Here is a 27391-nt window from a genome sequence, read left to right as displayed (position 1 = left end):
ATGGCGCCCGAAGACGATTCAGAAGTTCCCGGTACGTGTAATGATTTTTGCGTGTTTTCACGCTTAAATTCCGCTCGAATTGCGTGTTATGAGTTCAGACGTCGCAGTTGTGTCTCATCTAACACTACACTATGGTTGTTTCGTAAGATTTCTTCCCGTAGAAGCTTCTGGATGAGTTCGTCGATTGTTGACTCGCTCAAACTTGCATTATCAAGGAACAACAACAACAACAACAACATCATATTGTCGATAAATGTCACCACGTTACTGCGATTAGCTGGTCTATATGATTTGACATGGAGTTTCCCTTAGCTGATTCTGCAGGTGTTTTCACATATGCTCGACGCTTCAGTTTTAATAACAACAGATACATGCATAAAGTTCTTACAAAAAAAATGAACTGTCAAAATGCCAGCTGTCTTGATTTTGATTCGTCTAGATCCAATGTTAATATTTTGTTTTTCATCTCGACGCTGAGTCCATCCCATCCTCTGAACAAAAAAAGCACTGCATATTCCCGAATTCGGACTTGATGAAACCGAATCCAGTGAGGTCTGGGGGCCCCCGTGTCAGATATGGTTAGTGTGCCAGCATGGCGCAAGGAAAAGTGTGAGCCTCCCAGCAATGCTGTCACAGTGAATCCAACTCATGCTGACTTCCTCTCTGACCATATGTGGAGAGGTCTGTCAGCAACCTGTGGATGGTTGTGGGTTTACCCGCAGACTGTCTACCGTTGTATAAAGTGAAATGTTCTTGAGTATGGTGTAAAACACCAATCAAATAAATAAATAGACCAATGAAGTCCATGCTGACAGGACCCTAACTTACCTGCACTAAAAATACAGGTTCTTATTTATGCCATTCTGGGATTAGTTAAGAGGATTGAAGGTGTGCTTACAGATAGCAATGGAGATATAATACTGTGAAGTACTTAATTTTTGCGTGGAACTGACTTTCGCGGATTTTGCAGTCAATATTTTACCGCAAAAAATAATTCCAGTGAAAAGTGTCCAATATTAAATCATATACTACAGGTAGCAGTAATAATGGAATGAAATCTTAGCCAGGCTGACGGGAACTGCGCTAAGAAAACCTTAACGGGCCAGCAGGGAAGGAAAATTATGGTTTAAATATATACACACTCTGGTGCTAAGGCTTGGTGGGTATAAAACAAAGTGGGAGTTCATTTGACGTTAGTTTGATTAGTGGTCACTGCCGGTGAAGCGAAAGAAAAGTAGATACCAGCACATGCTGGCTTCTAATGAATGTCGCTCTGATACATGCCATGTCATTGGCTGTGTCTCTCCTATTTACCAGCGTGTGAGCTTCTAACAAACTGTGGTGTGTGTATAACAACACAATGGCCGTTTGACAGCTACGGCAATGTTTGCAATGTCTGACCTGCTACAGAGGACGATTAAAACTGAAAACAATGCAAAACTTACTGTGTTGCTTGATAAAAAAAACTGGGTGACTGGCGCTGATAATAGTGAATTCATATGTTTTGCGTTGAACTGCTCAAAAGGTGACAGGTCACTTTGCCAGGTGTTTAAAAGTACTCATCAGTCGTTCGAAAAGAAGTGACACATGTTTGAGTACTGCTTATGGTCGGTGCGAAAGTTATCGTCTTACGCAGTGATAATCCATCCCCCATTGTTTTAATCTCTGACCCAGATCACAAGGATTAGTGACACTGCAGGAAACAAAGGAGGATTAAAGCCAGCCATGATGATACTTGTTTGATGTGCTTGAATAATTTCGGGCATATTATATCTTGGAAAAATTTAAAATTTCAAGATTTTTTTTCAGGAGTCACTTAAATTCGCGAAAAATAACTCCCGCGAAGATATTTTTGGAGAAAATCCGTGAAAATAAATTGCAGTGAATAATAAGTACTTTAGAGTAGTTTTCAAACCAACAAGTAAGTCACATGACACTTCAAAATGGCGGCATGGCACTTTAGACTGTTCTAGCAGTCCATGTGACCAAAAGGCTGTAAGCTAATTAGTTTCATTGATGAGTATACTAAATTACATGTAAGATGAGACTGTTTGAGAATTACATAGAAATGGATGGAGAAGGTGAGTTAGATTGCCTTGAGTGGGAAGGAGATGGAGTTTAAAATCTGCACCATGTTTTTGAGAGATGGGGATGGACTCGTTGTTATGGGAAATGTAAAAATGTTAAAATAACACACTGATCAGCTGTCATGCAGTTGCATAGTGCATCCCTTCATGTTTTACATCGGTAGAGTTTATCATTAATTCACTTGGTAGAGATCAGTATGATGAGCCCAGGATAACTATTTATAGTTTTGGGCATTGAAGTTTGTAACAAGGAGTGTGGATAGATAAACTGTAAAATTTTGATGTTTGCCGATTTCTAAAGTTTTATGTGATACAGATCATTTAAACTATCATATTTGAAGGTTAGACACATTCATATTAGATTAGAGTTTCTTATCTGAAAGCTTTATTTTTCATTTTTGGTGGTAAAATTTTAGTCAAGGCCTATATCACTTATGTAGTGCTTTACAATATCGCCCAAAACACCATAAATTTGGTACTGTGGTAAAGTCAGATATATAAAGTATCAATCCTAGTCAGCCTTTTCTTCCATCATGGTGAAGCGCCGCTGTTTCAAGCTGATGAAATACAAATCTTCATCCAGATCCTGATCGCCTACCAAGACACTGCCTAGATGCATGCATGCACAGTTTTCTATTAATCACCTCCAGCTTGACAAGACACATTTTGTCAACTTAACCCCAATAAACCATATTGCAGCAGCAAATCATGAATGTAATAAAGTTACCTTAGGTAGCACTAGTATTTGTCTCTGTGGCTAAAAGAACATTGCCTGGCTTCATTTTGAAATCTACTGTTATCATATACCTGATAAGTCAAATCATTTGATCGTTGGCTGTCGTACTCCTTACATGCATGCATTGTAAGGGGTAGGGCCAGCTGTTATTACCAGAGTTTCTGGGTAAGTTTAAAGCTGAAACAGGTAGAAAGCATAACCCAAACCAGACAAGCCTGCACATTCAAAAAATGTTAGGAACTTGACTCAGAACTCCGAGCATGTGTTTTAATTTTGTAGAGTTATATAAACAGTCAGACTTACGGATGCTAATTCAAAAGATATTGTACAATTTATTAATACACACGCACGAAGCTATCAGGAGCGTCAGCTGAATTTGAAATTATGGTGTCTCCATATTGTTTGTAAACAACCTAAGAGTCAAGTCTTTTATTTCTGTTAACCAGGGGTGAAATCTGCGTTTGGTGATTCTGCTAAGTGATTGGTGACTCAAAGCTGTGACTATTTTATTTATTTATTTGATTGGTGTTTTACACTGTACTCAAGAATATTTCACTTATACGACGGCGGACAGCATTATGGTGGGAGGAAACCTGACAGAGCCCCGGGGAAACCTACCACCATCTGCAGGTTGCTGACACGTACGGCCGAAGAGGAAGCCAGAATGAGCTGGACTTGAACTCACAGCGACAGCATTGGTGAGAGACTCCTGGGTCATTACGCTGCGCTAGAGTGCTAACCAACTGAGCCACGGAGGCCCCTAAATTGTGACTATGCAGCTTCCATATACATGTATTGCTTATATTACTAACCCACATAAGATACCCTCTTCTTGAAGCTGAAACCCACCATATCACCATTTAGCCTAGCTTTATAGCTGACTGGGTGCGTCCAATGTCTACAGCTTTCTCTCCGTCCATCAGCATGCATACATGTGAAAAAGAGAGTTACACTATTGTATCTAGTACATCGGGTGCGATAATAAGTATTTGACAGACATTTTTCATTGAGGATGAATGTAGCACAATATTGTGAAGCAGTATCTTTTATCTCAAGATAAGCCTAGAGCTTATTAGTTTGCAGAAGGCTAAATATAGTGTATACAGTGGAAGATTCAGGGAAATATCTCTGGTGAGATAAGTTAAGAGTTTGACTGAGATGACACTTCAGCGTTTCGTACTTGAAATTACTCAACATAATGTGATGCATTAGCCTATCAGAGAGTGTGGTGTACCTGATAACACTTTACATGAGATAATTGTAGATTAAGATGTATTATCTCCGAGTCGTTTTTGTATAATGCTTGAACACCCATTTTAAATATATACACAGTTAATATCTTGATTTTAATCTCTCCGTTGCTGATTGTGTTCCTTTTGTTTTGCTTTGTATAGCATAATTACTGAATCTATGCGTAATTTTGATACTGTTATGTGTGTAAACTATTTGTCTGGTCACTGTTAATATTTACTTGTAAATGTCGTGTTTGTTTTGTCACCCTGTCAGAGGGCCTCTGGGAAGAACAGTTTTTATAACTGACAGAGTAAATGTTTATCATTTGTCACCCTCAGAAAATAAAGCAATATATATATAAACCAGGGGTATCTTGACCTTTCTATTTGTGATCCCCAAAAAGCAGAGACATGGGTGTGGTTGACAAGAAATCAAATATTTGTGACTTAAAATAATCTTCTTAAAAATAAGATTAGAAGAACAGCCCCAAACAAAACATACTTTCAAATCGGAATTGATAGAACCAGCGAGAAAGAATGAGGAAAATGGCAAAAAAACTCGGCAAAACATTGTTAAATGCATGCTAACCTCCTTGGCCATGGAGGCCTCATGAAATATTTAAAGAGGTCATGAGTATAAATGTATGCGGAAACCAGTTCATAGTTTATATTTGTAATCCATGTATTTATTTTTTTTTTTGTTCTTGTGTCCAGAAACTGGGGCAGTATTTACATTTGGGAAGAGTAAGTTTGCCGAAAATGTCCCAAACAAATTCTGGGTGCGAAATGATAAAGTTTTTCTCACAGCCTGTGGCGACGAACACACAGCCCTTGTGGCAGGTAAGTACATATTAGACGTGTTAATGTTCACAATACCATTCGTCAACCTTCCTGACATTTCTGTTCCGCACAAATGTTTTTTTTTTTTTGTGCTCAAGCGGATAAATTTATAATTATTGAAACATTTTCATAAGTACATTTAATTCTGTTGTGAACATATGCCAGATTGGAAAACATGTCTTCAAAATCACATGCCAAAAAAAAGAAAAAAAGAAGATAATTCAGTGTATAGGTTTTATGCGTACAAATGTTGTGAAGATGTGACACTTGTTGCATGACTATAAAGATCCCTGTAATAGTTTGACCATGTCTCCTTATATATGGTTTGTGATAATCCTGTACAGTTATAAAGGTTAAGAATTGAAACCGTTGAAGTCCAAGCCCCTGACCAATGCTGTTACATATTTCAGTCTAGCTACATGCATATCAGGGACTTTGTCACGTGCCTGATAAATAGAGGCACATGTACATGTAGTTTTCTTCAGGCTCTGCCCAGTTTTCTTCTCCCATTAGCAGCTGTCATAAAAAGTTAAATTGATTTTTAGAGAAAAGAACATTCACATGTGTATCTCTCCAGAAGTGCAGTATTCTGAAACAGCCCCACTGCTGAGCTGGCATGGTTAATCTGGCAACTTTTGTTTTTTGTGGTTTTTCAGAAAGTGGACGTATATTTACATTTGGGAGCAATGATTGGGGCCAGTTGGGACTGGGTCACACAAAACCAGCTACTAAACCCAGCTGTGTTAAATGTAAGACATTGTATATTTTGTTCTGAATTTTGTTCTGAATGTGTTTAGATTATCTTCTGGGCCACTTGAGGGAGGTTGTGACCACCGATGTGTCCTTCCATTGGCCACTGAACAAGACCAGTGACACCGCTGCCCAACTTCGGTTGAGTCGGTGGCATGTGTTGTAACTTGACACGACTCTCAGAACATTGGGATGTGACACTGTGTCATCTGGTGGCAACTGAGTCTGTCACCAGTGAGGGTCAGTGGTCAGTGCTTGGTCACATTTTTTCACCTAACACTTTCATTTGCATTTGTATTAGATAAATAAAATCCTTACATGTTTCTTTGTGACATTTTTTATGAAACCGCATAAGAAGATAAATCAAGCACATTTGATGCAATTTGTTATTATAACTAACCAGAGTGTACATCTCACATTTTGTTTTATCACTCTCTTACAGCTCTCAAGCATGAAAAAGTGAAATTAGCGGCGTGTGGGAGAACACATACAATTGTAGCTACAGGTAGGGAAAACTTTCTATTAACTGAAATGTGATAACTGAGAGAATAAAGTGTTTGCCTCTTGTTAAAGTGATGGATCATAATTCAGTTCAGACTCACTGTACCACACTGTACTTAGTAATCTTGGTACTTATTATGATAGACCAGCATGCCGTTCAGCCAAGTGTTAATATACTATAGTGTTACAGACAGAGCATTGAGTCTTGTCTCATTGGAAGGTAGCAATTTTAAGATACTTTCATCTGCATGCAGGCAGGAGATTCTGTCTTTTTATAATCAAATTAACATGCATATAGAAGCTGAATGGCAAGTGTCACTAAAATAATGTTATAAGTGTCATTAAGATAATGCCATACGTCTACAGACATCCTATGTAACTGCTATGGTTTGATCTCATGCGAGACAAAAAGTAACTCTGTGCCCCCTATTTTTTGATATTTTTGTTATGTGAGGACACATAACGTGTTCAGGTATAGACAAAAAAAATAGTATTTTTGTGACTACTATTTTTAATTTCATATTATTTGTTCTTATCATAACAAATTTTAAAAATAATCTGAGAGTTTTGAGTTAATTGTAGCGAACTTCCTTAATGGGTCATTGCAGGCAGAGTGGTATAGAGTGATACACTCAACAATATAACCCACAAGAAACCATGACTTAAAATGTTGTCTTCTGATAATGATTTTGTTAGCTGCACATTTGTCCACGGTTACCATGCGCTGCTGTTTAACTGGTGCACGTTACTGTGTAGTTCATGGCCTCACTGTATAGAAAAGCTGCTTATACGGCACTAAGTGGCTGTACTGGAATACTGGAATACTGTGTAGTAGTGCAAGGTTCCTGATGGTGCGGTACCCTGAGGTCATTGGCTGTGCAGTGCCGACATAAAATTGCCAGATGATACTCAGCAGCAGCCTAGTTTACTTTTGAACACTAGCATATTTTTCAAAACTGAACAGTACTTTTGTGCTGTGTATTATCGTTTTCAGTTTTGGATACAATCACTGATTTAATGAATGTGCTTTTTCGTAACTATGCGGAACAAGGGTTGCTTTATTCATTTGGGGCAAAACAGTGAACACCAGTTGGGAGTGGATGATATGCCAAGACCATAGATTAGAATTGTTCGGACTGATGTGCTGTGTATCGTTTTGTACAAATCTCTTTATATAGAATCACTGATTTAATGGATGTGCTTTTTCTTTATATGCAGAATCAGGGTTGCTTTACTCATTTGGGGCTAACAGTGAACACCAGTTGGGAGTGGATGATGTGCCAGGAACGAATGACCCTAAAAGAATAGACACACTAGAACCTACAAAGTACAAGATGTTAGCAGCAGGGGCAGACCACTCAATGGCACTAACAGGTTTGCAAAGGATAAAAGAATACCCAAAAGAAAAAAAATAGAATGGCATATGTAAAGTATCTCAGAAGGTGATATGATATGTGAGGATACTTTATACTGTAGATATTCTATTGTTTGGATGAACTGAAACCAATGTTAATTGCTGATTTGGACTAGGGTGAACTAAAACTAGCATTTCAAAATTGTGGTCTAGATTGTGCTATATCTGAAGGGATAATGTTAAATACCTAGTGAATTGTGGATGTAAGTCTGTGTGCAGTGCTCTGTGCATGAATGTTACCTTGTCATGTGCTGTCATAACTGGTGCAGTTTGTTGGCCATCTTGGAATGCTAACGCGAGCTAAAGTTTCTAATACCAGTCTCAGTTTGTGTTATTTCAGAGATAAACTGCAGAACTTACCCTGTGTATGATTTATTTGATTTATTTGATTGGTGTTTTACGCCGTACTCAAGAATATTTCACTTATACCACAGCGGCCAGCATTATGGTGGGAGGAAACCCGGCAGAGCACCGGGGAAACCAGCATGAGCTGGACTTGACCTCACAGCGACTGCATTGGTGAATGTCTTCTGGGTCCCTGTGTATGACTATTGCTGTAAGCGTATCAGTGTTGTCAGGTGTGAGAAGTAGCGGTGTATGAAGTCAATCCGTTGGTGTAAGATTGTGTAAGATAGCATTAATGTTTTGCAGGAGGTCACAGCTACTACTGATTTTACGCTTATTATTTTGTGACTCTGTCTGACTGTTTCAACTCCCCATTTGCTAATGCCTGTTACAGCGGAGGGCCGTGTATTGGTGTGGGGGTCAGGCAGTGAAGGCCAGCTGGGGCTGGGTGCAGAGACAGAGTGCCCCAAACCCAAATGGCTACTCTTTGACAAACGGGTGGTGTGTATCGCCTGTGGCTATTACCATTCAGCACTGGTTACAGGTAGGTTAAACATTTAGGATAAGCCTTTGGTTAGTGAGCGATACAAACAAGAACCTGTTGTGATACAGTTTTCGTTTTTGTTGCTTACATGTAGGCATAGCTAGACTTAATCATTGTCTGCTGAGTAGGGTCCTCAGTAAGTTGGCTGTGCCATTTTGTGGCGTAATTTCTAGTATCTATTTACTGTACATGAATTATTTTCCCTGGGTGTTGACAAAGCTGAGATATTTATTATCACACATGTGCAGTGCATTTGACAAATTTAAATAGACAAAAGGAGAAAGTTTAGCTGATCTACTAGAACAGAAATTTGCCTCCCATGATGTTTTTTTTTTTTTGATATGTTTGCTTTTTAGCTGATGTCAGGTGTGTAATATATCCTAATGCCTATTAATCATTGTGATTAATTTAATGAATCATTTTTTAAAATTAATTGTCATGTTTTGTTTTCTGAGTAATACTACAACATAGCTACCGTTCCGACAACGACCAATTTGTGTTGAAATAGCTTGTCCATTTCAATATTTGTCACATTTTCCTGCCAAGCAATATGCTGAATGTAACTGAATGTCGCTGTAAATAGTGATGATATGCATGTACATTATTGAATTAGGTACTCCAAGATTTGATGGTTCTTGCGTAATCTAGATTTGCCAGTCATTGAACCCAAGTATGATCTGTGCATTGCAGAAGACGGTGAGCTGTACACATTTGGGGAGAGTGAGGGAGGGAAGTTAGGGCTGGGGGAGGACCCAGATGAATATGACACCCCACAGCACGTTAGTACCATCTCCGAGAGGGTCAAGTGGGTGTCGTGTGGGGGGTCACATACTGTCGCTGTCACAGGTAAGTCTGTAAGGGTAGTGTGAATCGTGTGTATGTATGTGCTGGATAACATTGTCTGGGAGCTGTTCTAAAAGGCAGTCGCTGGCCAAGTTTGTTGTAACTTCCATGGTAACACATGGTAAAGACAGATGTTGCCATGGTAGTTACATTCAGCATTGGCTATGGTTGTTTCATGGAACAGGTCCCTTCCTGTGATGTCTTATGGTAAAATAAATCTTCTGAAAGAGCTAAGATATAAGTTTGCAAGCAGGTAAAAATGAAATTAAAACATCGCTCTGACCGAGCGCCAAAGTAAAAAAAAACATCGCTCCTTTGAACACAGAACAGAGCTGATACTCTGGTTGGGTATCCGGTGTTTTTGTTATCATTTTCTCATTGTCACATTGTTTAATACCAATCATACGGGAGAGCTCCTAGGTTTTGTGACTTCACTCTAGATAGCTGTAACGTGGCAAAATGGTTTCACCAAATAAGCGGCGAGGTGCTTAAAGATTGTTTGCTATTTATTTTGTTAATAAGCAGTGTAGAATTTTTAAAAAATTTTCAGAACATTTCTGGAATAATACTTTATTAATTAATTCAGCTTTAGTGGCTGACTTTATGTTCACTTTAAATCCCCATGGACCATTTACAAGAACAAACTCCTCTATACATATATATGTATAGATCACATATTCAATCCATTCGAGAATGGAACAAACTTCCCCAATATCTTAAAACTATCAACTCTCTTTATTTCCAAATTAATTTTCAGAGATAAATATACATTGGTTGAGTTGACAAGTTTCAGGACTTCACGAAAAGTATAATTTTATCAGTATACACAGAGTAATGTTTTGAGAATAGGCTTGAAATAACACCTTGCAAACATGTGAAAAGGTTGAAGAATTACAGTATGTTATAATATATGCATGCCTGTCCAGTAATATACTATAGATAAATATAAATTTAACTTAAATGGGACAGAACAACAGAACAAGTTCGCTCAGACTTTATTCCTGCCTCACAGTCATTCAACAATTTGTTTAAAATTATAAATGCTTTCTGATGTCTTCTTTATGATATTTTATTGTATGCATTTTGTATTCTGACTGCTGGTGAGTAAACGTTGTAATATTGTATTAAACATGCTTTACCCTCAGAAAATGGCAAGGTGTACACATTTGGAAATGGTGCTAACGGTCAGCTAGGGCATGGTACTATGGTTCTGGAGTTGTCCCTACCCCAGATGCTTACCTCCCCTGAATTCAAGGTGGCGTACTCATCGTGTGGAGAGAACCATACAGCGCTAGTCACAGGTAATGATCCGCTGTCAAGATTTCTACACAGTTTGGATTCCACCGCTTTGTCTGTTGATTAGAGTATATGCATTCCATTCAAATTGAAAATATCACCGTGAAGAGGCTGACGACATTTGTTGAAGACCTCCTGTCTTCCACCAGTGTGGTGTGCTTATCTGTACATCACACGTGAGAAAGAATGTCAGTAACTTGTAAGGTTGGTGGTTTACATTGGGCACTCTGGTTTCCTCCACCAATGTGGAGTGTTTATCTGTACATCACACGTGAGAAAGAATATCAGTAACTTTTAAGGTTGGTGGTTTACATTGGGCACTCTGGTGTCCTCCACCAATGTGGAGTGCTTATCTGTATATCACACGTCAGAAAGCATGTCAGTAACTTGTAAGGTTGGTGGTTTACATTGGGCACTCTGGTTTCCTCCACCAATGTGAAGTGCTAATCTGTACATCACACGTGAGAAAGCATATCAGTAACTTTTAAGGTTGGTGGTTTACGTTGGGCACTCTGGTTTCCTCCACCAATGTGGAGTGTTTATCTGTACATCACACGTGAGAAAGAATATCAGTAACTTTTAAGGTTGGTGGTTTACATTGGGCACTCTGGTGTCCTCCACCAGTGTGGAGTGCTTATCTGTATATCACACGTCAGAAAGCATGTCAGTAACTTGTAAGGTTGGTGGTTTACATTGGGCACTCTGGTTTCCTCCACCAATGTGGAGTGCTAATCTGTACATCACACGTGAGAAAGCATATCAGTAACTTTTAAGGTTGGTGGTTTACATTGGGCGCTCTGGTTTCCTCCACCCAAAATTTTGATCACCGTTGTATAAGTGAAAAGTTTTGGAGTGAGTGAGTGAGTGAGTGCATGCTTGTGGTTTAATGTCGTACTTAACAATTTTTCAGTCATAGGACGATGAGGAAAGTTTTTGAGCCTTAATCCAAGTGAAATACCCTATGGTGTTATGACCGGTGTTAGCCGTATTTTTAAAGGTGAACTGTAACGTTTTCAGTTAGCACAAAACTTGTTGTCTTAGATTATAGAAGTTTTCTTCTTGAAAATAGTTAATTAGTTTTGGTATAAAATCAACACAAATAAATAAATTGTTCAAGGTAACATTTTATGGAAAATGTCACGTGTCATCGTTGAACGTTTTTAGAATGCCATGACATCATAGTGGTCCATGACATTCATATTTCACAAAAAGGAAACAGTTTGACATGCCAAAATCAATTGTGAACATGGTATGGTATATTGAGCAGAAGTGTACAGTCCAGATTTGGCCAAACATATGTAGATATAAATTGCATATTCAATTGCATTGAAATAAAAAATGTGCATGACAATCATGACTACGGGTATTTATATTTCTTTCATATCATGTTTCCGAGTTCACATTCAGGTAAAATACATTATTGGCCACCGTTAAAATCCAGATTCAAATGTGAGAGTTTCATTTTCAGAGAAAGGTCACTTGTATTCATTTGGAGATGGCAGACATGGAAAACTTGCCCTGGGTATGGAGAGTTTTGCAAACCAGTTCAAACCCTGTAGAGTGAAGAGGTTTGAGAAGCTTTTTGTGGAAAAGGTATGTATGCATGACATTTGAGAGTAGCTTGCATTTTTGTTATGTATTCAATTGATGTTTATCATATTCTAGCAGTTTTCATTTACACTAGTTTTGATAACAGTTAGTTTTGCGTCTGGAGAGGTAACTGGATATAAAACAGCAACACTTGGCCGGGTACCTTAACTTTATTGATGGCTTTTCAAAAAAAAAAAACAACAGTTAAATTACTGAAAACATTCTGTTGCAAAAAGATGTATTTAATATTTTATATAGACTGCTAGTAAATATCTAAACCTCTAAGATGAAAATTGTGCTCAAGGCAATGTGTTTTGTATTTTGAAAAAAGAAAAAAAAAATTAAGGCCAAAAAAACAAAAATAACTTCAAACCAAATCAACGCTGTATTGATTGTGTGATTGTTGACTGAACGTATGTATGTTTACAGTATGAGGGAAACATTTACTTGTACACTGATGTATTGATTGTCAGGTTTTTAACATGGGTCTTCAGGGCACAGTGTTTAAACCAGGTTGTATTTATGTGGTTGAGGGAAGTGCACCTGTGTTACACCACAGGGTTGAGAATGTTACTAAAGTTCAAGACCAGCATACTTCTTCACAAGAAATCAGACTTGTTTCAAGATGATTAGATATACAAATGTAAGGGCAGCACTACTATACTGTTCAAAGATAGGCCTGTGAATGCTTTTTCCTTGAGAAATGGAGACTTGGGTCCAGGATGAATATTATACACTGTTCTCATGCAGTGACGAATGCTATAATACGGTAGCAGTTTGCCTGCAAAATATCTTTGAAAAGACAAGATCGAACTATACTCTACACAGCTTAGACCGGAATTACTTCATTTCGGGGAAAGTTTTACAATTTGATTGCCTTTTGGTTTACCCAGGCACTCAGATTAAGTGGGGCCTCTGTGGCCCAGTGGTTAGTGAGTTCAAGTACAGCTTATGCTAGCTTCCTGTCTGGTCAGCTGGTTGTATGTGGGAAGGTCTGCCAGCATAGACGTGAAATAATTTGAGTACAGCATAAAACACCAATCAAGTAAATGAATAAATGAAAACAGATTAAGCGTGCGATTAACCGTTCCATGCTTTGGTGCAATGCAGAAAGTAAGAGATCAATCTGAACTGGACAAGTTTTCGCACTGTTTTGCCAGAGTAACCACCCTCTTCATGTATAGTTTGCCATGTTTTGTGTCGTCAGGTATCGTGTGGAGGCTGTCACATGTTAGCCCTGGCACACCCGAAGTTGCAGAATGGTAACACAGTCAGTGATGAAGATGATGAGGAGGAAGAGGAAACGGAGTTGAAAAAATCACCCAGAATCGACAACCTGAAAGCCGACTCGCTTGACCTGAATGGCAGTATATCAGCCAGGGATAGGCGACGACAGATTGTAAATAATAGCGTGGAATTATCACTCAGACATTTCCTATTTCCAAATTTAATAATCCTTTTCTTGTGAGTGTTAATGAAATGTCCATAAAAGATAGTTGATAATTTTTGTGTACATGCTGTGATTTGCACGTATCAAGTTGTGTGCTGCATATGTTCTGCAAGTATGACATACCCTAAATCCTCATTAAATCAAACAATTAAACTGAAGCAAGAGAGGAAAGCTGAAGACATTTTGAAGACTAAAATCCTTTGGTAGGGGCCATTAACGTGTTAACAGAAATACATAAATTATCTGCCCAGATCACAGCACAGTTCTGTGATGTGTAAATGTGTGTACTATGTACAAGTTATAGAGGGTTGATGTGCAGACACTTTCGATAAAAGCAAGAGGAATGCCCCGTAGTTTTTCAGCTTACTCTCTATCTTAGAAGTGAGATATTCTAGAGTTCAGCACAAAACTGTAATCAAATTTATAATAAATAAATGTTTTAACCAGATATTATAATAATTATAGCTATTGTTGTGTTAAATAGCATGTATACAAGAAGACTGTGCTTACTATGATCAAAGAATTGTCTTGTAACATTGTATATTTCACATAATTTTAGTGTCTTGTAGACGATAAGGCATTGAATGTGTTGGATTTGTTTTGTCATTTTTCAGAGTCCTATGCCATCATTTAATCGCACTCTTCCAACTCTTGCCTCCATGAAAAGTCTACCACCCCTAAACTCTACGTTACCCACCATGGGCAATGGTCCAAACTCCAACGATCCTCTCAGCAAGTCTTTACTACCTCACATTGATATAAGCAAGGATAAAGGTTAGCCCCCTTAACATGCATAATGTTTTTGATGTTTTGATGTTTTCGTATCCTTTCAAAAAAATACTTTTAATGTGTGAGCCCTGTGTGGATTTTTTTTACACACATTTGTTCTATCACAAACAGCTTTCATCTTTTGTTAAGTTTCATACATGATAGCTTGGCCACTGTTTTACCAAAGTGCTAACTCTTAGATTCTCAATTTTCAACCTCTGCGTTCAGTGCACAGTTTCTTGTGATGTATTTGTGTGCTATTGAAACACAACTGCATTTTAGCACTTCTTACTTTTTATCTGTTGGATTTGTATTTCTACACAGATTTGTTTCATCTGTTGTGTTCCTAGGTAATGAATAGATTGTCCACCAAAGTGCTAACTTTTAAATCCTCATCGTCTTTCTCCATTGAATGATAGTATGTCGTGATATTTAATACACGTTGAAGGTCACTGACTGCACAGTATTTCTGACATTTTGATTACTGTATTGAATTCTTTACATCATGATTAAAATTGTGGTATGAGTTTCATCATTCAACTTCATGGAAAATTTTAGAGCTTAACATTCTTACGTTCTATAAACTTGTTTTGTTTTCTTGTCCTTCAGGTCTAAAGAGACAACAGCAAACAGAACAGGTAGAATCTGACAGTGATGAAGATGGTGGAGTCAATGACTCTATTCAGGTTAGACATCTTTAATACCCAGCTGAGATCTATTTTGACACTTCAGGTTTCAGCAGTCAGAGTTCCATGTTGTTTGGATTTTGTTCCAACCATATCTGCTATGATATATCATCCTTTAATTTATCATAATTCAAAGACTTCATTTTTCCAGGTGTTAGGGCTTGTATTTTTTTTTTCCAAAATTTCAAAATACTGTGATAGTGATATAACCTGATGCAGTCAACTAGGTAATGCTCCATGGCCGAGGGGATTAGCTCGCCGGCAAGGCCAGGAGTCTCCCACCAATGCAGTTGCTGTGAGTTCAAGCCCAGCTGATGCTGGCCACCTCTCTGGCGGTATGTGGGTAGGCATGCCAGCAACCTGCAGATTTGCATGGGTTTCCCCTGGGCTCTGCCCAATTTTCTCCCACCATAATGCTGGCCACCATCATAAAAGTGAAATATTCCTTAGTACGGCGTAAAACACCAATCAAATAAATCAAATAAATAAGTTTCTTGGCATTGAAATTTGCTGGGAGTCTAGATTCCTTCACCTATTAAAGCTGACTGATGTAACATATAAAGGAAAATATTCTTTGCTAGTGAATGAAAGATTAATCATATAATATATAAATACACATTTATATGATTACTTCTTCAGAAGGTGACCACAGCAGATGTGCACAGCGCTCCCAGGTCACAGCCTAAACCACTGCCCAGGAGAAGGCTGGATCAGAAGGTCAGAATGCTTTGATAGTGTATTCTCACAAGTATTTACAGTTGACACATTAAAATGATATGAATGAGGCATAAGTTAAGGTTTATTGTTAAAAGTGAAGGAAAGCTAAAATATAAAGTAATTCATGAAGTGGCCAACTGGAAATTGAGACCATAAGCTCAGTTATGGTCAACGATTCCTTGGTGTCTAAACTAAGCTTATGGACTTTAACATTAAGAATTAGAAAAAAGTGTTCTAACTTCATTTTCCTTGCAAGAACATAAACTTCGAACATACCCATGTGTAGAGCTTGTGTTGTTAGGTTTCACTGACTAAAGGCAATTTTGGTTGCGAATATGACTGATTTTACAGACAGCTTAATGTAGGTCACTCGCTAAAAGAAATAAACTATAAAGATACAAAAGTTATAATACATGCAGTATTCTTGTGGTGAAGCTGAATAACTTTGACCGTCTGACAATATGAGCAAGTCATGACCCTTTAATCTCTTCAGTTTTAATCTCTACAGGAATTTACTATAGAGGAGTTTGGTTTTGAGCTCTTTTATCACCGAAGGTAAAAAAAGGCCTAGTGTACCATGTGATCTGTTGAAAATGTTAGGCAACAGTTTTTGATTACATATACCAAAACAAAAGCTTATTCAGATTAGATAGACAAGGGAGAAAATTGAGAAGCTAAACATTTGTGAACTTGATATGTTCCTGATGGAATGAGATGTCAAGTCTGCCTCCAGAACACATTGAACCGGCTAAATCAAAATATTATTGCCAATGAAACTTGCTTTCATTTTTCACAAGTCACATGATTCAGGAGGACTCTTTTTTTTTTTTTTTTTTTTTTTACCTTTATTGGTGAAAGCGATCAAACTCAAATATCCCAGTTTAATCCTGTCTTTTTTTGCTGGTACAATATTACAAGGATTTGACTTGATGCTTTCGCGATCTTTCGTATGTTGCAGAAGTGAAAATATGGCAATGTGAAACTGTTGATCTAGCCACTAGAAGCGTTGATTAGTCTTGGTCCAATATACATGTCTGTTGCTCAAACATCGGATTGCTTATCTCCAGTTTTTTGCTGACAAAATTCTTTCTCTGGAGTGTTTCTCTGGATTTCCTCTGCCCATAAACCTGACTGGTGTCACATGAAATAATGTAAGAAAATAAGAAAGTTTGCTTATGTTTGCAGAGAGGTTCTGAAGACAGCAGGGCTAATTCTGACATCAGGGAGAATGGAGAGGATGGCCATTCCAGTGATAAGGTGAAGCAGTTGACCAGTTTGATTCTTTTTTTAATTATTGTGTAACAGTGTACTCAAGAATTTTGCACTTATATCATGAGGGCCAGTATATGAAGAGTGGAGCAAATGGAATCCCAGATAATGTCACTGTAGACAGGCTACATGTATACTGGCAATCTTATCCATCTCTGACACTGTGTCATTGAAGACCCCAAAAGTGACATGACGTGAGATCAGAATCTTGATTCTTTGCTGCAGAACAATGTATCAAGCACAGTATTTGGTTCTTTCCTGTTCTGAGTTTGGACTTCTAAACAGATGGAATTTATGGCTTAATTTGTGGCTTATTAAGGTGATTTATAATTGTGAATCAAAGTTTACAGAGCTTGGATAAATAATTAGTATCTTGTTCAAGCCAAGATACAGAATAATCAGTTCAGTCACTTCAAGATTGCAGTGAATGAGCATGTAAATGTTAATCCTGTACATGGAAATCTTTTTTTATTCAGTAGATATCCTGAAAGTGCATTTTTAGGGGCAAATTAAAATCATAATACATAAAATATGACTTTTGCTGGTGAAACTGACAGTTTTCCTGGGATGTCATCCTACATTTAGGAAAATCTCAAAACACGTTTCCAAGATGAATAGAATTCTTGGAACGAGGCAGAATGGGTAACACAGCCATGGATGAAATTTTAGGTAAAACACAGTAGGTTAGATAACGGCTTTAGCTCACTTTGAAATCTTGTGATAGGACACGGTAGAAACTCCAATACCTTCACCCAGATCTGACAGAGGCAAGAAGGATGATGATGGTGATGACGAAACCAAGAAAAAGGATGAAAAGAAGAAAGACAAGGAGGAATTAGAGGAGTTGTCGGAAGATGAAGAGGAGGAGGAGGAGGAGGAAAGGGAACAGAAAAGCAAAGAGAAGGACAAGAAGAAAAAGAAGAAAGAGAAAAAGAAAAAAGGTACGACTTCAGCATTGAGAGTAAAACTAGAGCAGTTACGAAAATATGATGGTTGACACATGGTCAAATGCTACTGGCAAAACCCAGCCTCTTGTCAGTTTACTCCTGAAGGTTTTATTCCAGCTGCTCGTCAGTGCTTAGTAGCAACTGATACAACTCCTAGCACCATAGTTTAAGCAGAATTAGGTATCCGAAAGCACACACATCTTGACCGCACGGCGAGTACCAACAAAGGGACAGTACTCTGCTAGGCACCATTACAAGGCAAAAAAAAAAAAAGGGAATATATGTCCTGTCTGGCATTGTCGTAAGCTGTACCCAAAATGTTCTAAAATGTTTTGTTAACTTTTTATATAAAGTTGCTGGCAGACAAGCAATTCAGGGCTGGCAAAATCATAACCTCCCTGGCAGAGGTAAAATGTGATGATGATTGGAGTCTAACTAAAACAGCAGCAATATTGTGAAATACACAGTAACTGGATGATTTTATTTCCATGAGGGTTTCATTCTAAGGCTTTATTGGCTTGTTTAACAATAATTGGATTGTTTAACAATAATTCAGTGCTGGTAATGGAAAGTGGTTCTGTGACCTCATTGATTTTCCCCCATAAATTGAGTGAACCTGACTAATTGAAGTTAATTCAGGTGGCACACCCTTACACTGTTTCTGTGTAGTTGTAAATGAAGAAGTAGTTCGCAAGCAGTGTAGCACTGTAGCTTAGCCGGGAAATTTTCCCCATTGCTATGTCATGGTTAGCCCATAGCTGAGTGAGAAATAAACAGTATTTAGGGTTTCAGTGTATTCTTTTCTCTTCTGAAATGTTTTCAGTTAAGACCTATGATTGTATGTCTGATATTGATGTATCTGCCAAGTCTTGTTTGTTTTGCCTTTATTTATTAACTTACATGGATATCATACTGAAACAATTGAAGTATCCATGCGATACTTATAGATCTGTTAATTGCCTTTTCTACATGAGTAACCACAGTTGAGCTGTAACTGACACCAGTATGTGGCATATCTTCTCGCTAACTTGTTCTCAGACAAAAAGAAAACAGGTGGCATTTTTGGAAGGAAAAAAATAGAATCTGAAGATGAGGAAGAAGACGAAGATGAAGAGGAGGAGGATGAAGAAGAAGAGGAAAAGAAGGATAAGAAGAAGGAAAATGGAAAACAAAAAGAGAAAGATAAAAAGGACAAGAAAGAGAAGAAGGGAAAAGTCAAAGTTGATGAAGATGAAGAAGAGGATGAAAAAGATGAGGATGAAGAAGAGGATGATAAAGGTATTGTAACAACTACAGCTTGTTTATCTTTGGAAGATAGAAACAACATATGTGTGGGAATCTTCTGCATAACTTGTTCACATGCTGGTCATTTAACCAAAAGTCATAAGAGAAGACATGTGGCTGAGTGGTTAGCATGCCTGCACCACACAATGACTCTCACCAATGCAGTTGCTGTGAGTTCAAGCCCAGCTCATGCTGGCTTCACCTCCGGTGGTAAGTAGGAAAGTCTGCCAGCCACCTCCTTATGGATATGTGTTGTGGTTTTAATATTTTGTATTGAACTTTTCAGCCAAAAAGAAGAAAGACAAAAAGAAGGACAAAGGGAAGGATAAAAAGAAAAATAAGAAGAAAGAGGAAGAGGAAGATGAAGAAGATGTAAGAATCTTGGATAAGTCCTTGATTGTTGTGGCATTGGGGAATTGGCTCTTTAGAGTTTATATAATGTATATGTCACATGGGTTAAAAGTATGTGTCATGCACTTTTTATATATTGGTGTACGATACACAATCCACTCACTAGCAGTTTGTCTTGTAAACAAATTTATAAGGGAAATAATTGCCCTTTGACATCATTCACACTCTGTAATATAAATATGTCCATAATGCCCACCATAGAATTAAAATATTACAATGTATTTAATTTTATTGAAGAAAGTTTAGAAAAATAAATAAAGGTTCTCTTTGTTGTGTCTGATAATGAAGACCTCCATTTTTCTGTATTTTCCTTAAACAAACTTCAGTGTTTTAATAAAAAAAAGGTTTGTTGAGAAAGAGTGAAATGATGGCTGTTCATCAATATGATTTTCTCAAATTTATTCTATTGTATGATTCAGGAAGAGGATGACAACGATGTGAAAAAGAAGAAAGATAAGGATAAGAAGGATAAGAAATCAAAGGACAAAAAGGATAAAGATAAGGATAAAGACAAAAAGGATAAGGACAAAAAGAACAAGGTGAAGGATAAAAAGGATAAGGAAAAGAAGGATGAAGACAAGAAGAATAAGGATGAAGATCAAGAAGATGAAGAAGAGGAAGGTGACAAAGACAACGATGACAAAGACAATGAAGAACACAAGAAGGATATGAAGGAAGAAAACAAAGATGATAAGGATAAGAAGCAAGAAGAAGAAAAGAAACCAGTGAAGAAGGTGATCATTTTTTGTTTCAGCTTCAAATTTTCTTAGTCAAATCCGCTCTGCCTCAACATAACCAAAAATCTGCCTCTACATGATGACACTGCTGCTTTCATGAACAATGCTGAGGAGAAAATTATAATATGTGTCATCAAAAATTAAGTCAGTCGTTTTTCAAATTGCTTTCATCACAAGTACATATATCTTTCTGACATGGCTGTTCTCAGTTATTCTATTTTTTATTCTTTCATTTCAGTCTCGGACCTGTACCATATTGTGATCCAGCGTGCCTCCAGTATGTGCCTCTAGACCTGCCAGCAACCGTGAGCTGCTGCTATGTGGTATTGGAGATCATTGAAGAAACCGTCCAGTTTACATGTAATGATAATGTACATGTATATGTCTTTGCAAGTATATCAGTAATATATTTTTCAGTTGGTAGTATTTATTTAAGCCTTGTACATGGAGCACATGTTTGCTAGGACTTACAATGTACACTTCATGTGTATATATACTACTTCAGTTGCTCAGTTATGCGTTCAGTTGTTTTTAGATCCTTTGTTATTTTAGGTTTTTTTTGATTGATGGTTTATGCATGCTTGTTATAAAATGATTTTGAAGGTATACAATTACCAGACTATTGTCACATTTTTAACCTGCAGATTTCTGTTCTTTTCTGACCTTTTTTGCTGTCACTGTAAGCTGTTTTGGATCTGATGTGATGCCTTTATTTTGATCTGTTGAATTCACATTTAACATATACTTTATTTAGTAACTAGACACATTATACAAATATTTTGTCTGATAGCATATACTTCAATAATTGTAAAAACCTGGGGATGGCCATGAGTTTCCCCAACCTTGGTTTCTTCCCAACTTGAGTAAGGTTTAAAACACCAGTCTAATAAGTAAATATGTCAATAGTTTAAAAAAAAAGCTACACTTTTCTAATTCCAAATTTGACATTATAACTAATTAGATCACCTGTTCACTTACTAAAGTTTCATTTTATAACTTTGGCTTTTTCATATACAAAATTCTGAAGAATATGCATTTCAGTTTAAACAGTCTCTCATAAATTAACCTTTATTTTCTGAGTGATTTTTGTAAACGTATAACATGCAGTCAGTGGGAAGGGCTAAAAAGTGAACCTAGGCCATAGTCATGATGGTGGTGTTTTCAACCTCTACATACGTATACCAGTAAGCTAATACATGTGTTTCAGAGTTGTAACAGAGTGGCCTCCCTTTAGAACAGAGCGTGTGGAGCTAATCTGTTTAGTTTAGCATTGGACAATATATACAATGACAGAAACTACTGTATTTCACCTTAAGTTTAGCATTTTTAAAGTCACACATTTGCTTGAATCTTATTGATCCATCCACCACTTTAGAGTTTTAATGTAGGTTGATTAATTCCTTCCCAGAAAAACATATTAAGTTGGTATCATAATAAAGTGTCATTTTTATGGGCTTTATGTGCTTCTGAAAGTGTAGCTTTACATACAGCATTTAGGTGAAATACAGTATTGGTTTCAGTTTTTGTTTAGAATTGTTAGTTTAATTGGCATTTTCAGGCTTTTTTTTTCAGGCAAAAGTAACACTGTTGCAGGGAGGTTGATAATCTTTCAGCATTTACACCAATGGTTTACCCATCTGGCTGTTGGTTGTTGACATACATCAGGACTCCTTAGTTTAGACTGGGGGTTTTGGTTTTGTCATCTTGCCTGACAAATTCTTATTGATTGACATATTGTCTCTTATCACTTCGCTTTTCATGAGGTTATATATATATTTTTATGAAAGTGTAGAAATCATACACGTCATCATATTTTGTGAGAAATGTTTTGATTGAAATTGTTTCTCATATTTGTCTTTGCCTGATTTACTAATCATAGATCACCCGTTGCCTAATAATAATAATAATAATGAGACAAAATTATTTTGACAATTCTGCATTCATTCAACTTCCTCAGAAATCAGCTTTCTTAAGCATTTTAACATTTGTTAGTTGCATACATACAGATTTTGAAAAAGTGCCTATCTTGTTTTGACAGTTTGATTATTAATCATATTCCAGTAGTATTTGGTGTCATTGTGGTATTTGTGGTTAAAACCGCAGATAGTTAAAAATATTCCTTCGTACTTAGCCCATGTCCATTCTATATCATAAGGCTATGAATTGTGTCTGCATTAAGACACTGGTGTCAAGTTGAGAAAGCATGCTTCATAAACTGGAATCAAGCTCTGTGGTGAAACCAGTTGATTGAATCCCTTTACATGAATCTTGGGGCCGGTTTCATGAAGCTCACTAAGCTAAGTATGCTCTTAACTACGATGACAACATATGTTGTGGAGAGATAAAGTGCACTTAGCTAAGTGCTAATTAACACTAAGCATGCTTCATGAAACTGACCCTAGGTTGATTATGTACTGATATATTTGCATTTTACTGATAGGTCTATTCACTGAAAATCTTACATGCTTATAACAGCACATGAATTGATCACCTCTGGTCTCACTGAAGTCAGATATAGCAATGACTCCCCAGACTGACTTGCCCCTGATTGGATGTGAAGAACACCTACATTGTACTCTATAATACATGTATGTTGTCTGCACTTCGTCTCAGCAGATTCTTACTGTTTTGTTTTTGGAATACGACTCTGATTCAGATTTGTACTAAGGGTTGACCTTTCTCACCAATTAGGGGAGGCCCAACTGCAAAGGTTTAAATTTTTGTAAAATTTCATGTAAACAGTCTTTCCCGGTCAATATATAAGTTTGTGGAAGTTGTCTTTGTGATAATAATTCATTAGGTATTTTCAATGCTAGCTCATATTACCCAGCATTCATGTTTAACAAAAATGTAACCGTTTCTGGGACGACATTGACTGTTGTATGAGCGAACTAGGGCAGCGTAAATGTAATGATGTTTCAAAATCCAAGGGAAGCAAGGCATGGCGTGTTGAGGAAATTGTAGACTGTCCTGATATGTGTAATTCAGGTATGGCTGAACATAGGCTCTACATTGCGTACAGATATGCAAAATATTACAATAATGCAACACACTCATTTACTCTGATGACTAAAATGTTTCACTTCAAATACCTACAGTTCACCTTTAGGTCTGAGATCAGTTGGCCATGTTCCCAGTGTAACCTCCACATGAACTGAATATCCGAAAGCCGTGCTGGGAAGAATGAAAGTTACTGTAGTTAATATAACCACAGGTGGATATTTAGATATCGGGAGTGACAAGTCAGCGCAGCTTCTGGCTATCAGACCTGATATTGAACTGGTGTTCTAGAAGCAGTTACCGTTGTATTGTAGGTTTATGTAAGTTAATACTTTGATCCCTCAGATTTGTTGCAATTTGACATATGCTTAAGTACAGTTTATGCATCTTTCTCACTCACCTTGAAGACAAATCAGTAGGTTTTTAAACAAGTAAACAAGTTTACTGTAAATTGATTATACGAACAATCTTGTTGCATCCTTTACATGCTTCTAACCGGGCACTGTTACTTTGTTTATTGTATTAACTTTCTGGTTGTTACTAATACGAAGGCATAATACTTTATGTTGTTAAACTGAATGTTAAATAAGGACTATTCAACATTTTGATGCTTGTTGCTAGTGTAACTATTAATAGGCAACTCTGTTCTATCATTACTTACAAGTATTGTAGACATTTATGTAAACATTATGAATTGATAGTAAAATTAATAATAACCTTTCTAAACATTTATAAGAATAAATACAAGTTTTCATATGCAATGACATAACAGACTTCATGATGTTCTGCTTCTGTCATGGCATGATAGCCTTCTGGATGACAACATCATTCCACAGTGCTTGCAATGACACAGGAAGGTCAAGAATTAAAATGTCAAATGGAGCAGCTGTCGTTTATTGCAAAGGTCTACAATTCAGTGTAATTTGTTCAAAATAAATACCCGCATATTTGTAAACATACAGTGTGCATGAATTAAGATGTGACTGAATAATTATCACCGTTAAACATTGTTGTAATTTCATGAAATTTTTAACCTGTTACAACTGACATAATAATAATAAGTACTTCCTTTTGATATTCCCCTCATTCTGTTGGAGAAGGATGCATTTTTTTGTTATCCATCGTTATTGAAAGTGTTATATATGGTATGTTATCTCATTGTGTTTCATATATGTGTCTTCATTATATGTGTTAACTTTTACATAAATTTAATAGTGAACGAAGCTGTGATATGGTTGTTTATGAATACTTAAACCAACAATTATTATTATTATTAATTATGTTAGGTGGGCATTATTTGTAAATGCATGCGGATTCGGTGTTGTAGGTGCAGATGTTTATCCCATTACTCATGTAATTCAAATGCTGCCTTACCAGTGAGCGTTGTTTGTATTTACCGTCCATATTCTGAAATTCTTCCGTTAGTTGTTTGCTGAAAGTAAACGTGAAATTTTACCATTGTGAAGTGGCCTGTTGAGACATCCATGTGTCATTTAGTATATTCTGTACTGTATTTTAGTGTAGGGCGTAATATTCATCTATGTACCACACAATACACAGGATGTATGTTTTGTACAGTGTATTTATTTGTACAGTGTATTTTTTATACACCATAAATGTATCATAGTGTAAAATTGCAGTGTACATTTGTATCATGTACCTTAGGCAGGATTCTATCATACGTGTATTTCTGAAACTAGTGATGAGATTTGAAAAAAAAAGAAAATTTAACTCTCTAACTCTTGTGTTTGATTCTGGTTTATTATTTATTTGTTTGTTTTTTGCTCTACTGAAGAAATTTCCACTTTGACAATCTGGTCAAATGATAACAACACCAACATTTGTGTTTCCGTAAAATTGCGGCCAAACCAGAGAGAGCTGTATTAAAACATGCAGGGGCGTAGGAAACAATTTCAAAGTAGGGGGCCTAGAGTCCCAGCAAAAAAGGCGAGGGTCCAGGGGACGCCAAGGCCCCAGAAGCTCTGAAGGGGCTATATTGCCTTAGAGATGATTTGCCGTATCTTAGATATGCCAATTGAGGTGTTATTGACTATTTAAGCCTGCCTGAAAAAATTGAAATAGACGTTTAGCCCAATTGTTGACGCTTTGCCTGGAGAACCACGGGTCAACAAAGAACATTGTAACAATTTATCCAGAATTAAACATAAAATTTATGCATGTTGGAGAAAGGTTGGTGTGGATTGACTAATACAAGCATTTAACTCGTATGGAGGAGAATCAGTGGAAAGAAACATCCATGTTTTCACTGGGGATTGGTGGTAAACTTGCCAGCCTATTCTTGCTGGCTTGCTTTCGATTGAATGTCATTCACATGTATACATCCACTTTTTGATCAAGCCTTGGCTCAGAAAATGGCGTGCGTCTGATTTAGGGGAATAGTCAGTAACGCGCCAAAGTCGGTGGTTACAACAGTTACTTATGTTTCCTTCACTGATGAATCTTGCAACCCGTCCAAAGTGAAATGGTCTTGGAATGACGATAAACCATAATGAAATAACTCAACACCAGTGAGCGCATATATTGTTCAAATATATTAATTATTCTGCTTTTTGGATGAATAGAACTGCAACGTCATCGCATTGAAAGTCACTAAATTAGAAAAAAAGATTGTGCTTGGAGACAAATGAGTCCACTTTTGTCACATTACACTATAGATGATTTGCCCTTCCGTTGGAGAATTGTATGTATTAATATATACTACTCCTATATGTGTACTGAAAGTGAAAACAAGCAAACCTACATAAACCTATGTAATTTTGGCACATTAGTTTGGAAAAACAGGTATATATAACTTCGAATCTATCGACAGTTGAACTCGACAATTTTTGTCAGGCGGCTCCATTTCATTCGAATGACGAGTCCCATTTAAGGGAGCTAACTCATGAACATATATAAATATGTAGGCCCAAGGATGGAAAAAACATGTAGGCCCTATATCAGTAGTAATGTGCACTGGGAAAATTGCAGTTCACCATGTTTAGTTTACCGAGAAAATATATTTGCGCTAGTGTGATGTTTTATTCGGCGAAGGGGTTTGTGTTAGAAGTATATATACATATATATATGTATAATTTCCGGAACCTGAAAAGCCAAAACCCCCCCCACCCCCCTTTTTGAAAGTGGGGGGGGGGGCATGGCTTGGCTCTTCGGCCCCTGACATGACCTCAATGGTCAATGGACACATGGATGTAGTGGGACTCGGTGCCTTAACGATTTGAACAAGACTTCTGGTTTAGCTTCAGCAGACATACCATTTCTTCCATACCAGAAGTCGACCAGTGTCTCCTTTGGTTTCACTGCTGAAGGATACATGAAAAGGAACTCTAAAACAAAGATTATATTTTCAGTGGAAAGGCTGACACTGGCCAGAAATTTGATGTCAGAGATGATATCAGTGAACTTGTTGGGTACTGGTCTAGCATCCTGAATTTGGGCTCTACCCTCGACAGAGTTGTTTCGACAGCTATCATCGTTTATGTCACCACTGAAGGCTACTTAACTTCTCAACTGACCACTTGCCCTGGGATAAAGAAATGATCTTAGACTGAAGGCAGAATTTTAAATTACTTTAAAATTGTTGTTTCTGATGTAAAACTTTCAAAATTTTGCTTGATTTTTTTTTTTTTTTTTTTTTTTGATTGGTGTTTTATGCCGTACTCAAGAATATTTCACTTATACGACGGCGGCCAGCATTATGGTGGGTGGAAACCGGGCAGAGCCCGGGGGAAACCCAAGACCATCCACAGGTTGCTGGCAGACCTTCCCACGTACGGCCGAAGAGGAAGGCAGCATGACCTGGTCTTGAACTCACAGCGACCGCATTGGTGAGAGGCTTCTGGGTCATTACGCTGCGCTAGCGCGCTAACCGACTGAGCCACGGAGGCCCCAATTTTGCTTGACATCATAAATTCTTAAGTCTAAGG

At 37.4% G+C, this 27391-nt stretch overlaps 1 protein-coding gene across 1 annotated transcript; it reads left to right on the top strand.

Annotated features, from left to right (window-relative positions):
* LOC135461578 (X-linked retinitis pigmentosa GTPase regulator-like) lies at positions 1-25347 on the top strand. Its single transcript, XM_064738743.1, has 19 exons — positions 1-31; positions 4770-4895; positions 5552-5644; positions 6088-6150; positions 7365-7520; positions 8300-8449; positions 9140-9295; positions 10438-10593; positions 12057-12181; positions 13386-13577; positions 14243-14402; positions 15006-15082; positions 15722-15799; positions 16985-17056; positions 17793-18009; positions 19054-19293; positions 19586-19671; positions 20130-20444; positions 20686-25347. The coding sequence occupies exons 1-19, from the start codon at positions 1-3 to the stop codon at positions 20707-20709; spliced, it is 2517 nt and encodes an 838-aa protein (XP_064594813.1). The 3' UTR covers positions 20710-25347.
* The last annotated feature ends 2044 nt before the right edge of the window (positions 25348-27391 follow it).

The sequence above is a fragment of the Liolophura sinensis genome, chromosome 1, assembly GCF_032854445.1.
Source record: "Liolophura sinensis isolate JHLJ2023 chromosome 1, CUHK_Ljap_v2, whole genome shotgun sequence".
Lineage (NCBI taxonomy): Eukaryota > Metazoa > Mollusca > Polyplacophora > Chitonida > Chitonidae > Liolophura > Liolophura sinensis.
This window is presented reverse-complemented; position numbering and strand designations above follow the sequence as displayed.

What these genes read in the sequence shown, in the direction of transcription:
- LOC135461578 (XM_064738743.1), top strand. Translation starts at nt 1, where the DNA reads ATGGCGCCCGAAGACGATTCAGAAGTTCCCG. An exon ending in TAAACCCAGCTGTGTTAAAT is followed by an intron (nt 5,645 to 6,087) that starts GTAAGACATTGT and finishes ACTCTCTTACAG; the next exon opens with CTCTCAAGCATGAAAAAGTG. An exon ending in AAGAGGAAGATGAAGAAGAT is followed by an intron (nt 19,672 to 20,129) that starts GTAAGAATCTTG and finishes TGTATGATTCAG; the next exon opens with GAAGAGGATGACAACGATGT.